Below are 14,662 nucleotides of genomic sequence, written 5' to 3'. Positions count from 1 at the left end.
GGAGATTTTCCTACAGATCTAGCTATTTTGTACAAAACATAGGACCTCATACATGTGTTGGCCTCCCAACATCCATACAGTTTACCCTCTTCCATGTTCCAAGCTACCACAATAGCAAAGGCGAATCTTCATTAGGTGAAGCCTACCAGATTTACAATTTCTTATACATGAGGCCTTTAGTTAGTCATATGCAAGCAGCATTTTCAGGCATAGCAGAAGGGTTTGTTTCCCTCAGTTAATGGATCTGCACAGAGCAAGTATTATTTAACACTTTTATATTTCAAGTCTGACGTTGTTAAAAACAGAGCTAAATTGTTTCTCCGACACTGCACAGGATATTAAGAGCAGGGGCCTCTATCATAAAGACTGGAATGACAGCACTCATAAAAATGCAGCTTTTACAGCAGCTGGCGCTTCAGTGCCAAGACATGTGAGAATGTAACGAGTTTCTCAGTAATGAGGATGGTGCACTGGGAAAGGACTGCAACCCAAATGCCAAACCAAATTGCTACAACATGGCTAGGAATAGGTCTGCATGAGAAGATCCAATGATCTCAATAAGCTTCATTGCTATAATGACAAATCTGAAAATTATATTCATATTAGAGGGAGTTCCACCTTTACACAAGTGGTTTCATGATGCTTGCTCTGTATTGTTGGCTTTAAAATTACCCAGGTTCCATCCTTTGGGTGGTCAATCAGCCACAACATAAGGAACCCTTGGCAAATTTTAGAGGAACCTTGGTTGAGAACTGCTGGTCTGGGGTTTTAATGTGAAGACATCGAGCCAGGGTTACCCAACCACCACATTGATGGACACAGGGAGATTTTCCTACAGATCTAGCTATTTTGTACAAAACACAGGACCTCATACATGTGTTGGCCTCCCAACATCCATACAGTTTACCCTCTTCCATGTTCCAAGCTACCACAATAGCAAAGGCGAATCTTCATTAGGTGAAGCCTACCAGATTTACAATTTCTTATACATGAGGCCTTTAGTTAGTCATATGCAAGCAGCATTTTCAGGCATAGCAGAAGGGTTTGTTTCCCTCAGTTAATGGATCTGCACAGAGCAAGTATTATTTAACACTTTTATATTTCAAGTCTGACGTTGTTAAAAACAGAGCTAAATTGTTTCTCCGACACTGCACAGGATATTAAGAGCAGGGGCCTCTATCATAAAGACTGGAATGACAGCACTCATAAAAATGCAGCTTTTACAGCAGCTGGCGCTTCAGTGCCAAGACATGTGAGAATGTAACGAGTTTCTCAGTAATGAGGATGGTGCACTGGGAAAGGACTGCAACCCAAATGCCAAACCAAATTGCTACAACATGGCTAGGAATAGGTCTGCATGAGAAGATCCAATGATCTCAATAAGCTTCATTGCTATAATGACAAATCTGAAAATTATATTCATATTAGAGCATAGTCTCAGAATGGCTAGAAAAAATATATAGTAGTGGATCTGTCTCCATAGAAGTCAATGGGGCTCTAATGTGTAGACATAAATGAACATCAATGGAAGTAAACAATTGGCCTAACCCAAGCCAATTTGTTATCTTTTAATTCTAGCTTCACTTGTGTGTGTTTTAAGCACACCCACTGATTTGTTTTCTATGGACTTTGTTGGGGGTTTGACTATTCTTTAATTCTTTGCAAACTGAACCCAGGAACAACTGCCCATCACAAAATGGAACAAATTGAATATTAAATTCACCAATGAATCAATTGTTACTTTATCTAGAATGTTACATTAACCCTTGAAAGAAGAGGTTAAATATAAGGTGACATACAATTCACAAGGCTAATATTTACTCCTTTAGTGTAGCACTGCATATGGCTGCCCTTATGTCAATAAAAATTGTAATTTAGCTTTAGACACTAAAGGATTAGGTATACATTACCATATATAAATAAGATGAATTACATGAAACTGATCACTTCATATGTTTAACTAGGAGAACATTAAACAAAAGGCTTTTAAGTCCTTTTAAACTCAAGATAACATCTGGTAGTGACTAATGTTAACTCAATGGGAATGAAAGTTTTCCAGCCTTGGGCCCCAGCTGTAAATACATGACTTGTGCCTGATCACACGCTACCACAGTCAATTCTCTTATTACACAATCAGCACAACTGCAATAGACCATAAAACAAATATACTCCAATAATGGACTCATTTTGCTGTTCAATATGCCTGCTATTTTTTTAAGCACCTTATGAGCTCTCAACCCCCTACACCATTGTTTCTGAACCCCTAAAGAGTTTGCTAAGGGATCCTTGAGTAATGAGCAGTTTGTGCCTCTCGGCTCAGTTACCTCTGATCTTTTTGGCAATCGTGCTACAACAATATGCTCACAGAAGAACAGGGCAGAGTGATAACTCATCAAAGTTTGATGTTCTATTACTGTCCATGCACAGGTTGATAGCGATGAGGTGACCAGGCTGTTTTACTTAAAAGCTGCAGAGAAATACTTGGCCACCAACCAAACTTTGCTCCCTGGCAGGGCTGTCTAAATATCCAGGTTGTCTGGACAAATCACAAATCATTTTTAGGCCAAACAGCCCCTATAAAATCATTTAAGAATTGTAGCCACTTTCCTACAGTTCGGATTTAATGTTTCCCCCAACCCATATTTTCTAAGTTGCCATATATAGAGGAAGAAAAACTGCAGCAGGGAACTTGTTTCAGCTGCTGGTGTATAAATCTGCCAGAAAATGTACAGAAGTCCTATAATTAACCATAGGGATTGGAGAGAGCAGGAGAGTTTAAAGTCTAGGTGAGAACTTCACCGCCAACCCTATGTGTTCGCATGACGTCAATCCAATTATATAACTGGAACTGTATTCATAGTCTGCTTATTCAATTTGACAATACTCCAACATATTCTCCTAGGTACAATAAAATGCTCTTCATATAGCAAGGCTTATTGAAACATATTTCTTAAAGCCATTTGCTTTTAAGTTTTGGATAGAGTTAGGTAGTAGGGTTAGAGCCTTTTTTAAAAATGTTCCGAGCGTGGACGTACACATACTCTAATACTTCAGCTGCTTTGTACAGGAAATGTTTGGGCTTTTGGTATGTTGGTTGTATTTTTGTAAGTTTTATTGATTTCAATATATGGGAATGAACAACAAAATAAATTGGGGGGGGGGGGGACGTTGAAACAAAAAGCAAAAAAAAGGTAAAGGAGTACAACAGTTCTATAACATAAGTAAGGTTGACAAAGGAAAGCTTTCAGCATTATAGGATAGTTAGACACACAATATTTAGTTAAGTCTAGGTTCCATAATAACATACATTTTAATATTTTCATAATATTATTTAACCAGAAACTTTAAATCTTGAAAAAGAACTGTGTAAGGGGTGGTAGCATGATTACCTCCAGGTAATCCTCCTCACTATGCACCACTAATCCTTTAGCTGGGAACTCCAAAAGTTAGGGACCACATTTATAACAGTGATGCAGTAGAATGGATTCCACATTATTGCAATATTTAAATTAATACAAAAAAAAGGAAAATTACATTATATACTGTTTCTGTCATCTCCATGCCATCAAACATAGGTTGAATTCACGTGTGGTGCCAAAGAGTTACCATTTACATTGGCAACCAATTTTCCATTTATTAGCTGAACTTGGAATTTACGGAATACTGGTTCTTGTAACCCAAAAACAGATTTCAAAAAGCACAATTGGTTGCTATTAGCTAAACCATATCATATCTCTTACCCTCAGGGTACTTGTAGGTGTGTGTGATGTCCTCCCGGGTGTCTTTTCCTACCGACTTTGTGCTGATCTTCTGTCCCACTTGAGCTGTGTGCACCGTTTGTCTGACGGTGCCATCTTTTTGTGTAACATAATAAATAACATCTGCGTTCACTTCAGCAAACACAAATGGAACATCAAATTTTAGCCCAAGGTCACCCTCTTTAACAGCAAAGACAGGAGCCGGTCCACAGCAATAAATTCCTACAAGAGATCACAAGAAAACTTACAACAAATACAAGACAAAGAGAAGACAATATACTGTACGATATGGATGTTGCTTTTTAAAATTAAAAATGGGAAACTTTTAGCTCATTACTTTTATGGTCAGCATTAACCTATAGAAACCTAGCCTAACTTCATGACTCACAACACAACATCAATTGTTCTATATCTTAACCCATATATAGAAAATTAATACAAGTAAAATAAACTAGATGAAGTCCTTATAGTATGTGAATATTAATCCAACTTGGAATGATCTTAAAAGGTGTACCAAGTATGTCAAAATGGGAAAATTGATGCAAAAGATTCTAGATGGGCCATTTCTCCCAAATGGGAATGCCTTGTTGGGAAGAGTCCTTGACCAAGCAATATAAAAGCCTGGCTTGGTCTCATCAGGCAGGTGCCCTTAAAATCCAGTAGGTTAGCCAAGCTAGATCTGAAGACATAATTATATCAATAATATTGTCAGAAGGCCAAACCTCACCTGAACTCTTCTCTTGTGGAGTTGGATCTACCACCTGCCATCCATTGTATTCTTCACCAAGATCTGGACGGGTCATCCAAGTTTCAACCCAACAGTGGTAATTCCTGTATCATGAGACAGATAAAATGTAACTAAGCAATACTTCTGATATTGTTTCTAAGTATTAAAATTAAATAAATAAAAATTCATAAAAAAATAAATACAATTATGGATGTAGCTTAGACAAAAGACTAAAATATTCTTACCAAATCATGTCTTTTTGGTCTTTCTTTATTTTGTTTCCCATGTGATCTAAATACTGTTCAATCACCAAATTGCTGTTTGTATCATGGGCAGAATAATAGTTGGTGATAACTCGACATGGAATGCCCAGGCACCTAAGGACTGAGAGATAAAATGCAACATGAATAATCAAGAAAAAATCCACTTGATTGATCTTCAAAGCCTCATTCTACCAATTTGATTAATTGAGATTGGGAAGGGAATTTTGTCCCTTACCCTTCATTCATTCTAGTGAAACCTTAAGCATCAGAACAGGCTAAATCTCCTGAAAAGGAATAAAGGTAGTGATAAAAATAACCTGGCAGAAGCTTCTCTAATTTATCCAAATATCCATTGTGTTGGGAGTTGGACTTTCAGTTTTTAATATTTTATTTGGACTTGAGCATATAAATCTCTATACTTGGGTTCCTAAATCGAATCACTTCATATAGCTATGACCATAAAGGTTTTACTCCCATTACCGAATATTTTTTATGGTGAGATTTTTCTTTGGTTCCTGTCCTGGAAAAACAAGTGAAAACCTCTAAAACCTAGGAGAATTTCTGGTACAATTTGGGATTAGCTGTCACTTGTTGTTTCATTTATAATGGTCACAGTAACAAAATCCTCCCAGACCTCCCTTACTATATACATAATAAAGAGACATAGGTTTTGGCTATACTTGTACTTTAACCTAAATCTTTTGTCCAGTTTTACTGAAATTTCAGCTTTAGGTGGCCTTATTCTTTACTGTAACTTTGTTTAATCCATTTAACTTACTTGAACAGGCCACTGCAGCAAAAACCCAGCACTGCCCATATCGCACTGGCTGGCATCCATATTTCCTCCAGCGCCGTAGGACGTCTACACTGCCGATCCAGGAGTTGGGGTTGACTCCATCATCATAGCAGTTGTCCCAACGACCATACAGGACTCCTCCGTCATCATTACAATTCACCTGCAAGACCATGGGCAAATCGCAAAGGTATTAACATGCTGGGCTCTTACCCTACATTGTAACAGCCATAATGTAATAATCTATTACATAAAAGAATAATGAGATAAATTATATTTTAAAGGATTCTCCAGGCAATTCTTTTATATTGCAAGAGACTAACGTAAAATGCTGTACTTCACCCCTTTGGTTATGCTTAAGTTTTCCCATCTAACCTCGGCTGGTGAAGTAGACCTTTTGTCAATGTGCTTGTTCCCTGGTTGTCATGTTGACCCTTTTACTTAGGATGCTTTAAGTCATTGAACGGGATCAAGTATGCATACTTGTTCCAAGTCAGTAACCCAAAATACTGAAAACAGGGTCACCATAACAGCCAGGTTTACTTTAATAGAGGCTTGAAGAATGAGAACATTTATTTGAATGCGTTATCCCTCACCTGTGCTGGACGGGGCCACAACACAGTGGGGAACTCATGAGCAGGGTAGTATAAATGTAGAATAAATACACAAATAATGGTCTCCTCTTTTTTCTGTCTAGTGCAGTGTTTCCCAACCAGGGTTCCTCCAGGGGTTCAATCAGAAGTTTATGCCTCTCGGGTCATTTTAAAGGATACCAAATATTTTTAGGGCATTCTTCCAACTTACTATCACTGTAAGATACTGTGAGCTGTAATATTTATCGTAGGGGTTCCCTGAAGACCTGAAAATTTTTTCAAGGGCTCCCTCATGTTAAAAAAAGTTTGTGAAAATGTGAAATTTGTGAAACTGATCTAGAGGAACATTATTAGGCATGTATGCCTCATACTTATATCTCTTGAGAAGGAGTCTGTAAGAAGAAGAAAACTCTAGCAGTTGGGATGAGAAATTAGTAAAGAAAAACTATTTATTAATAGCAGGGTTGGTTCTTACGGAAGCATGACAGCAATCCAATTTTAGGTGTTATCGGATCAGATTGATTGATTCAGACAGAGGTGAAGCATCTTCAATCCCAGCAGTCAAAAATGCAGTATAGTATGCAGATAGTCATTACAGAGAGGCAATAAAAAAATGCACACAAAAGGTCTGATACTCACCATTGCACTGACCACACGACTAATGTACACTGGATTATACCGCCGGGAACAATCTTTAGTGGGGTCATCTCTGTGCTTGGGGCTGGAATCTAATAATATGCAACAGATTTCCAGAATGCCATCTTCAAACTGGGAAAAACAAAAAAATAATACTGTTACCAATCAAGTTTGCAGCACTTTGAGCTTAAAGGAAGGCATTGCTGTTTTTATCTATAGTGAAATTGAAAATTCTGATTATGAAAGGTTAGCATTACCCACTGAACAATTAGAAGATAGGAGACTGTGTATGAGCTCAGCAAGTGGATTCATAGACTAAAGGTACCCTCTGCCCCCCATTTGCCCAAATTACAATGGCAGACCCCATTACAATCTGGACTCATTCTCTTTTTGGATATCATCATATTGCTTCCATCAATTTCACTTTTTACTTAAATAAATGTAAATCCTCCCCCAGTCCTATTTCTCCTTCACCTTCCATGCCAGCTGCCCCAGATTTGCAGTCATCTTAGCTGGTGGGCCATGGCATACTAAGCATGTAGCAAATTTCTCCATAGATAGTCTGATGGAGGGATGTAGGGGGGTTAAATAAAGTAATTCTTCAATTAAATTAAAGGCTCTGTGAAGCTTTTAAATTATTACAAAATGACATGTTTTAAATAGAATCTCAGTCAGATTTTTTTATTATCGTTGGTGGCCCTGTTGGGAAGATTTACTCTCACTTCCTGTCCCAAGACACCCAGGGCAATGCCAGGAGCTGAACTTCCTGTTTCCTTTTCTTAAATGCTTTCATGTATTGTTCTGAAGTATCCACTGGGGCCTAGTTACTGTGATAGTGTACTTTGCCTCCTAGCAGTGTAACATCAGGAGCTCCTTGTTCTGAAGCAATATCTTGCTTTTTAATTAGACTGAAACTCTACCCCGCATCACTTTATGGATGAGAGTAAATCATTTAAAGGGAACAATGAAAAAAGGAAGATTCACACTGCTGCTGCTATTTCAAATGAAATGGTTTTGGTTGGTCATACTAATCTTGGCTTTACTACCCTTTGTGTCACTGGCATTAACAAGCATGCTGGATAGAAGTTCTGTCTATTGAAACTGGTGGTCCCCAACAGTGGTCCATTGGCCAGATATGGTTTTTAGCTAGTCTTTAATTATCTTTTGGAGATCTGTACATTCCAATGACACCAACAATGAGGCACTATCCTCTACTAACATATATGATGGGACACTATACCTGCAAATGACATCACCAGTGGGGCACTATATGTCCCAATGACACCATTAATAAGGCTCTATCCCCTCTACCAACATCATGGATGGGACACTATACCTCCCAACACTATACCTCCAACAATGGGGCATTATATGTCCCAATGACACCATCAATCAGGCATGATACTTTTTACCAATGTCAATGATGTTGCACCATATCTTCTACTGCCAAGAATGATGGAGAACTTTTCCTCTCAATTACACCAACAATGGGGCATTACACCTCCCAATGACACTAATGATGTACTATTACTTCAACTAACATCAATGTATTCCTTCAAATTACATCAATAATGAGACATTGTTGCTCCCAAAAACACCAACAGCAGGAAATTATTCCTTCTCAATTCAATAATAGGGCAATATTTTTTCTACGAATGTCAGCAATGGGGCACTGTTCCTGCTGTTTTACCAAAATGATTAATTTCATCTGGTAATGCTGCAGGGTCTGTTCTTATTATTAGCTTTGGTCTATTGGAAAAGCAACACATTGCCAATATTGCTGGTATGTTTTTTACCACATCACAAAAAAGTACAATGTGCTCCTACAACCATTGCCCTGCAGTGTACTATCAATGTGCTTTTGGGTGCGGATAAAAATAAATGGTGTACCAGTACTCAGACACATGTTTTGTGCAATATGTTCATTATTTAGTATATTTGTCATCAATTTAAAAAAAACTAATAAAACCTTGATTTTAAAAAAAATATATTTTTTAACTGCTGAATTTTCATAAACATTTTATTCACTTCTATTATATCCACAGACTTGCTAAGAAATTTGAACACTGCGGGAAAAGTCATTCCAAAAAATCATTTCTGATGAGTTAATAACTTGTTACACTTTAAATATGGTTCTTTGCACTATGGAAAAAAGTCAGGAATATTATCAATAAAATAAAGATTATGTATCTCAGTGTGGCATTGCTATCTGACTGTGTAAGCCCAATGTGAAAACCCATTTCATCCAAAACCTTTTATGGAATTAGGAAGAGTTTTCTCTTAGCATGCAAGACACCAATGTCTGAGTGTCCCTGATGTATTTAGCACAGCGTGAGGTGTACTGAGAAAGCTCTGAACATAAGAGGAAGGGCAGACGAGGGATTTGGCAGTCTGTACTGGGGAGATAAGGAACCTCGGAAGGGGTACAACTGTCACTGTGTGGGCAGGAATCCTTCTACTGACTTCTAGAACAACAAAGAATGCAAAGTTTAAAGTGCATGTATGGCCAAAACTTTTCACATGGAGTTTTCTAGAGATGCTTGCGCCTCTTGGGGTAGAATCATCTGTGTTAATTTTAAAAGAATATTCACATAGCATAATAAGTAAATTATCCCTCCCTTATGCCCCCAGCCTGCAGAACAGTGGTGTAGGAGGGTACCTAAAACAGTATTTCAAATATATAGTGTTTTTTTTTTTTTTTTTTTTTTTACAATATACTAAATGTTTTAATAATAAAAGGTGTGTTATATGTTCTAGCCTTCTTGTAAGTTACCAATTTATAATAAAGATGCATTTTACTTTAAAGTGAATCACGCAGGTCAAAGCTCGTAATTCTTGGCAATGAAAATTACCTAGAGAGTTACTGGAGGAAGGAAGGAAATATTTTTTTTATTCCCACTCCATTGTTTTAATTTTGGGACTTTTTTTCTGTTTCAGACAGGGTATTGAAGGTGTCCAGTCCCTGTTACATTGCTTTTTAGGTTTAGTTTTGAAGATCCGCTTATTATTTGCCATTGCCACCAGAAAAAATTAAATCCAAAAGTCACAAAATAGTACTAATATTATGTGCCATCAATTCATTGGTAAATTCTGATTTAACATTCTGATTAGGATATTTCTCTAAAATGATTTCTCCTCCCAACACCATGTTCAAATTGTGGTTGTCCTCTTCCCTCTTTATCTTAAATGTCTCCAAGCATAGCTGTTTATTTCAGTTAGACGGTTCTTGTCATATGTCAAAAGATAGACAGCTTTAGCCTGGTCCTCCCTTTACCCCAAATTACTAACTGGAACATTGCCCAGTGTAAGAACCGTAACATAAACGCAAGTCTAATGTCTTTACATTACGTTTTATTGTAGAATACTGGCATCATATAATCCATATATAATATACTCTGCCCCACAGAACCTAATTGTATTAATAGGCATTTGATTTTCTATTGGTGATGGTTAGGAATCTTGCCACATTTTCCAACAATTTCCCAGCCTTGCGTCTTCATTTTCAAGTTTTCACGTCACACACGAGAATTAAAGATAATATCATAGCCTGGACAACTCTGACCCTTGCATTTAAGGTATATCAGTATTTTAATATCTTTCTAGGTGTTTATAAGAATAGTAGTATGAATAGGTACCTATAGAGACAGTTATCATAAAAAGATTTCCGTGAAGCACACGGGTCTAAAATAAAAAAAAAAGTTTTTTTGTGGCATTAAATTAGGCAAAAAATTTCGCTATTAGATTTTGGACCCATGTGCTTCATAAGTTCAAGGCAATCCTTTTATGTTAGCTATCTTTAGGAGTTGGCAGACAACATTGTTTATTAACCTAACAGGTATGTCTATACTGGATATTTTTTTTAGTTTTACCTATGGAGTTCCCTAACATGAGATTTGCCATTTGCACTAACTTCCTATCATGTCAGCAGAATAATAAATAATGGTAAATTTCCCAGGGCGGCCAATGACAGCAGTAGAAAACCAAATGACAAATGTTCTATAGGTTTTGGATGGAAGCCCATTTTTCAAGTAAGCTTCTATCCTATTTTAAAAAATAACCCAATATATCATGAAAAAAAATCTCAGGAATTATAATGTACCTGTCCAAAATTCCAAGGAACAGGGTCTATGGAGTCTTTGGAACCCTGAAAGATGATCCCGTACTGACACTGAACATATTCCACCCGTTCATCTTCGTTTTCTAGGTATACGGAGTCCTCTAAAAAAATAGATTGGGTTACAGTGAATGAAGTACCCTGGTACTAAAAAAATTGCAATGACCTCAACACAAATGTCAAACAAATCAACAGGCCTAAAATAAACGGAAAGGAACTTTTGGGAACAGATGTGAGAATATTCTCACTAGTACACGTATACAGTCACATGAAAAAGTTTGTAACAACATATTAAACTTTTTATCTTTTTTTAAAAAGTGCTAACAGGTAAAGGTGATGTGTTTGAACAAAATGATACAGGTATTAGACATGTTGTATTTATCCTCAAATTCTAAAATTAACCTTTGTCCTTTTTTCCCTATATTATAAATATCTTATTTATTTTATCAATTGATTTTTCCCTTAGTCCATTATATCTGTTGATATTTTTGTTAAATAAATTATTGAAAAGGCGAATATTCCGTAAGTCTTATCCAAATATATCAACTTTATTTACAGGTAACATTTGAATACAAATATAAAATTTGCATGTTCAAAAATTTCCATGGGGTGTACTTACTACTCCATGACTGTAAGTAATTGGGATGGAAGCTGCTTGAACCATGACATTTGATTTATCAGACTTACAAAGCAAAAAAAATATTATTTTAAACAAACAAAAACACTGAAAAACAGAACCAGGCACACAGTTGGAAATTTTACTGTTATTTAGTTTTAGAATTTCATGAATCATAAACAGACCAAGCTGATTTTCCCCTCTGTTACCAGAGTTGTTTTCTGTGTCCTGTGGACCCTATCTTAGGAATCTTCGGGGGAAAAGAAAACTATTCTAAGGAGTCTGTGTATAAAGTCGTGAATCTGACATTCACTAAAACTTGGTGAAAAATCTTCCAGATCCATGCATTTTTTTGGCAGTAATTGATTTTTCAATAGCCTGATTTACTAAAGCTCTCTAAGGCTGGAATAGATAAATTACCATTGGAGAACCTTGGTAATCCAACAAACCTGGAATAGATTTGGTCTAGGATTTAAAACATTTTCTAATTAAGAAATCCATTCCAGGTTTGTTCGTCTACCCAGGTTCTCCCATGATAGTGTATCTTCTCCAGTCTTGGGGAGCTTTGATAAATCAGGACCAATGAACGTCAGACTTGCGGTTTTATAAATAGAACCCTAAGTGTATGTAAAGCCATTATTTTAGTATTTAAGGTCACCAGTATCCCACTGGCAAGATTTCCATTTCTGTCCCGTTTCAGAAACACAGTGGGAGGATCTCTCCAAAACGGGAGATATAAGCTCTGAGAGTTTACATTTAGAGATCAGATGCAGATTTTTGCATATCCAGTAGTAGTTAGTCACATTCAAATGGATCCGTTCCTGTAATGTTGAAGATGTTTTGCAGCTTTCAAAGCTACTTCTTTAAATCAGAACTGATTAAGTGTAACGGAGAGCTGGAAAATGTCTAAAATCACAAGAACAAATCTAGTTGAATCAGTACTCCAAGAGACTGTGGTAGTAGATGTGATTTTAAACACGATACCAGTCTCATCAGTCCTGAGGAAGCCAATGTTGCGAAACATGCTGAATACATGTACAATATGTCTTTGTTATAACAAGCATGTTTCTTATTTTTAGCAATACAATAAAAACATGCTTTTATTTTTTAACACAAATTTGTGATCTGTTATAATCAGCGCCTAAAGTTCTGTACTTTTTGCCCATTTAGGAATCAAGTGAGTTTTCCCTTCTCTACACCATTGCTAGTATAACATAGGCTTCAGAGCACGCAGAACACCACAAAGCCCTTTACCAAACCACAAACATTCATACAAGGGTTACCAATAGATCAAAAGATGATCTGAAAGCTGAAAACCCAGAAGAATGTTTACCATTTTCATATATTTTATTGTTAATGATGAAAAAATGGCACATTGTTGTAAAAATGGCTTGTACTGCATATAGCCATAAGTCTGTCTTCACTCACCTGTGCACCATGGGTTGAAAATCAGATAGAATTCTCCAACGTGGCAAGTATTTTCCTCAGTTCCATTGGAGGTCTCTAAAGTGAGGCTGTAATGTCCAATGGGGGCATTTGGTGGGGAAATAATGGAAAGAACCAGGGAGTCACCCTCACTGCTGACCACTGCAGCACTCCATACTCCATCCTGTAAAGCATCTGTAACCTTGAAGTGAGCCTCTGTGCCAGATTCTTCAGATGGTTGGGGTCCTGAGGGATGGAAAATCTTAATTAGTAAAGAAAAACGAATATTTAAGAATAGGCGAGTCATAGACATGAGATATCTATCAAGTTAAGTATCAAGGTCCTGTGTGGTCACTCCTCACCTCCGTAGATATCTCTTGGCTAAACGATGTTAGCACGAATATGGTGAATTTTTAGAAAATACATAAACATGTTAAAATGCTGAAGCAGAATATCATTGCACGGTCAGATCTTCAATCCACCATATAATGTTTATGTATAATCCTAACATTGCACATTATGTAACTCCAACAACATGTTTGGGAAAGAATTTAGGTCTAATGATCATGGAATATTTTTAAAATGAGGAGCTGTTGATACCACTAAATAGAACCAATTTAACCTTTTTATCCACGTTGGATGTTATTTCCCAACACAGCTGCCCAACACAGTCAAACCCATAACGTCATCGGCAAAATTAAAATAAAAATAAATTATTCCGCATATTATATTATTAGATATTAAAAGCATAAAATATTGTGAGTCACAGGTGGTGGGCTGCAGGGTTTTTAAGAAATTGCAGTAATTAGTTTTGTAGGATGCGTAAGGCAATTAGGAAATGGAATGATATAACGTTCATTTTTTTGCTGCTACACAAACAAATAAGTGAACATCAATGATATGTGTAATCAGCATGCTTAAAGTATCAATTATGTTTTGCAGGCCCTCTGGGCTAGTAGAGCGGAGTGACGTCAGGGTCCGACTTGGATTTTTTAACATGTATTTGGACAGAGTAGTTAGATTTACCTACTAAAGGCCCAGCAAATTTTACAGATAATGCGCATTATTAAAGTATATGTGAAGCCTAACAATGAGCTTTTCTTATTTATTATATATTCTTTTTTGTTTGTTTATTATTGCATTAAAGTGTTGCGTTATCAATTAACCAAACCCCATAGGGTAAAGGGATATTAAAGACGGATTTTGTCCAAGAGGTTACTGATCACATCAGATACATCAATAAGGGGTTTGGTCATTTGTTTTCAAGAGATACACATAGAAAAAGAGATATCTGCAGGGTAATGTGCTCCATCTATTTATACCATGTGAAAATGTTGGTTCTGCCAGAAATGCTCACGTATGTTCATACGCTCCTGCAGTGATTTTCCTTTGTTAGCTATGTTATGGAAATAACAATGGGAAGTGTTTTGTATTTCTAGCCCCTTTCCCATCCTATTTCTATATTCCCAGCCTTTTTTATACTAGTTGTCTATTGATACAACACAGTGGATCTGATATAATAAAGCCCTCCAAGACTGGGGAAGATACGCCATCCTGGGAGAACATGACTGATGTAGCAAACCTGAAATGGATTTGTTAAAAATACATTGGCTATTGGTTGGCAAATGTTTTCAATTCAGGAACAGATCCACACCAGGTTTGCTGGATCACCCAGATAGATATATCTCACTTTTATTTTCTCCAGTCTAGGAGAGCTTAAAAAGATCCGGTCCAATT

The 14,662-nt window shown here is 36.8% G+C and overlaps 1 protein-coding gene across 1 annotated transcript in view; it reads right to left on the bottom strand.

Moving 5' to 3' along the window:
* TGM2 (transglutaminase 2) overlaps positions 1-14,662 on the bottom strand; it is a 45,874-nt gene that overhangs the window by 17,619 nt on the left and 13,593 nt on the right. Inside the window, exons 3-9 of the mRNA XM_072403750.1 lie at positions 12,929-13,171; positions 10,870-10,988; positions 6,774-6,902; positions 5,527-5,704; positions 4,731-4,869; positions 4,486-4,589; positions 3,741-3,980 (exon numbers count right to left, since the gene is read on the bottom strand). Coding sequence (XP_072259851.1) covers positions 3,741-3,980; positions 4,486-4,589; positions 4,731-4,869; positions 5,527-5,704; positions 6,774-6,902; positions 10,870-10,988; positions 12,929-13,171 — 1,152 coding nt within the window. The remainder of the gene's footprint in view (positions 1-3,740; positions 3,981-4,485; positions 4,590-4,730; positions 4,870-5,526; positions 5,705-6,773; positions 6,903-10,869; positions 10,989-12,928; positions 13,172-14,662) is intronic.

Source organism: Pyxicephalus adspersus, chromosome 3, assembly GCF_032062135.1.
Source record: "Pyxicephalus adspersus chromosome 3, UCB_Pads_2.0, whole genome shotgun sequence".
Taxonomy (NCBI): domain Eukaryota; kingdom Metazoa; phylum Chordata; class Amphibia; order Anura; family Pyxicephalidae; genus Pyxicephalus; species Pyxicephalus adspersus.
The sequence above is the reverse complement of the archived record's forward strand: the minus strand, read 5'-3'. Positions and strand labels throughout refer to the sequence as shown.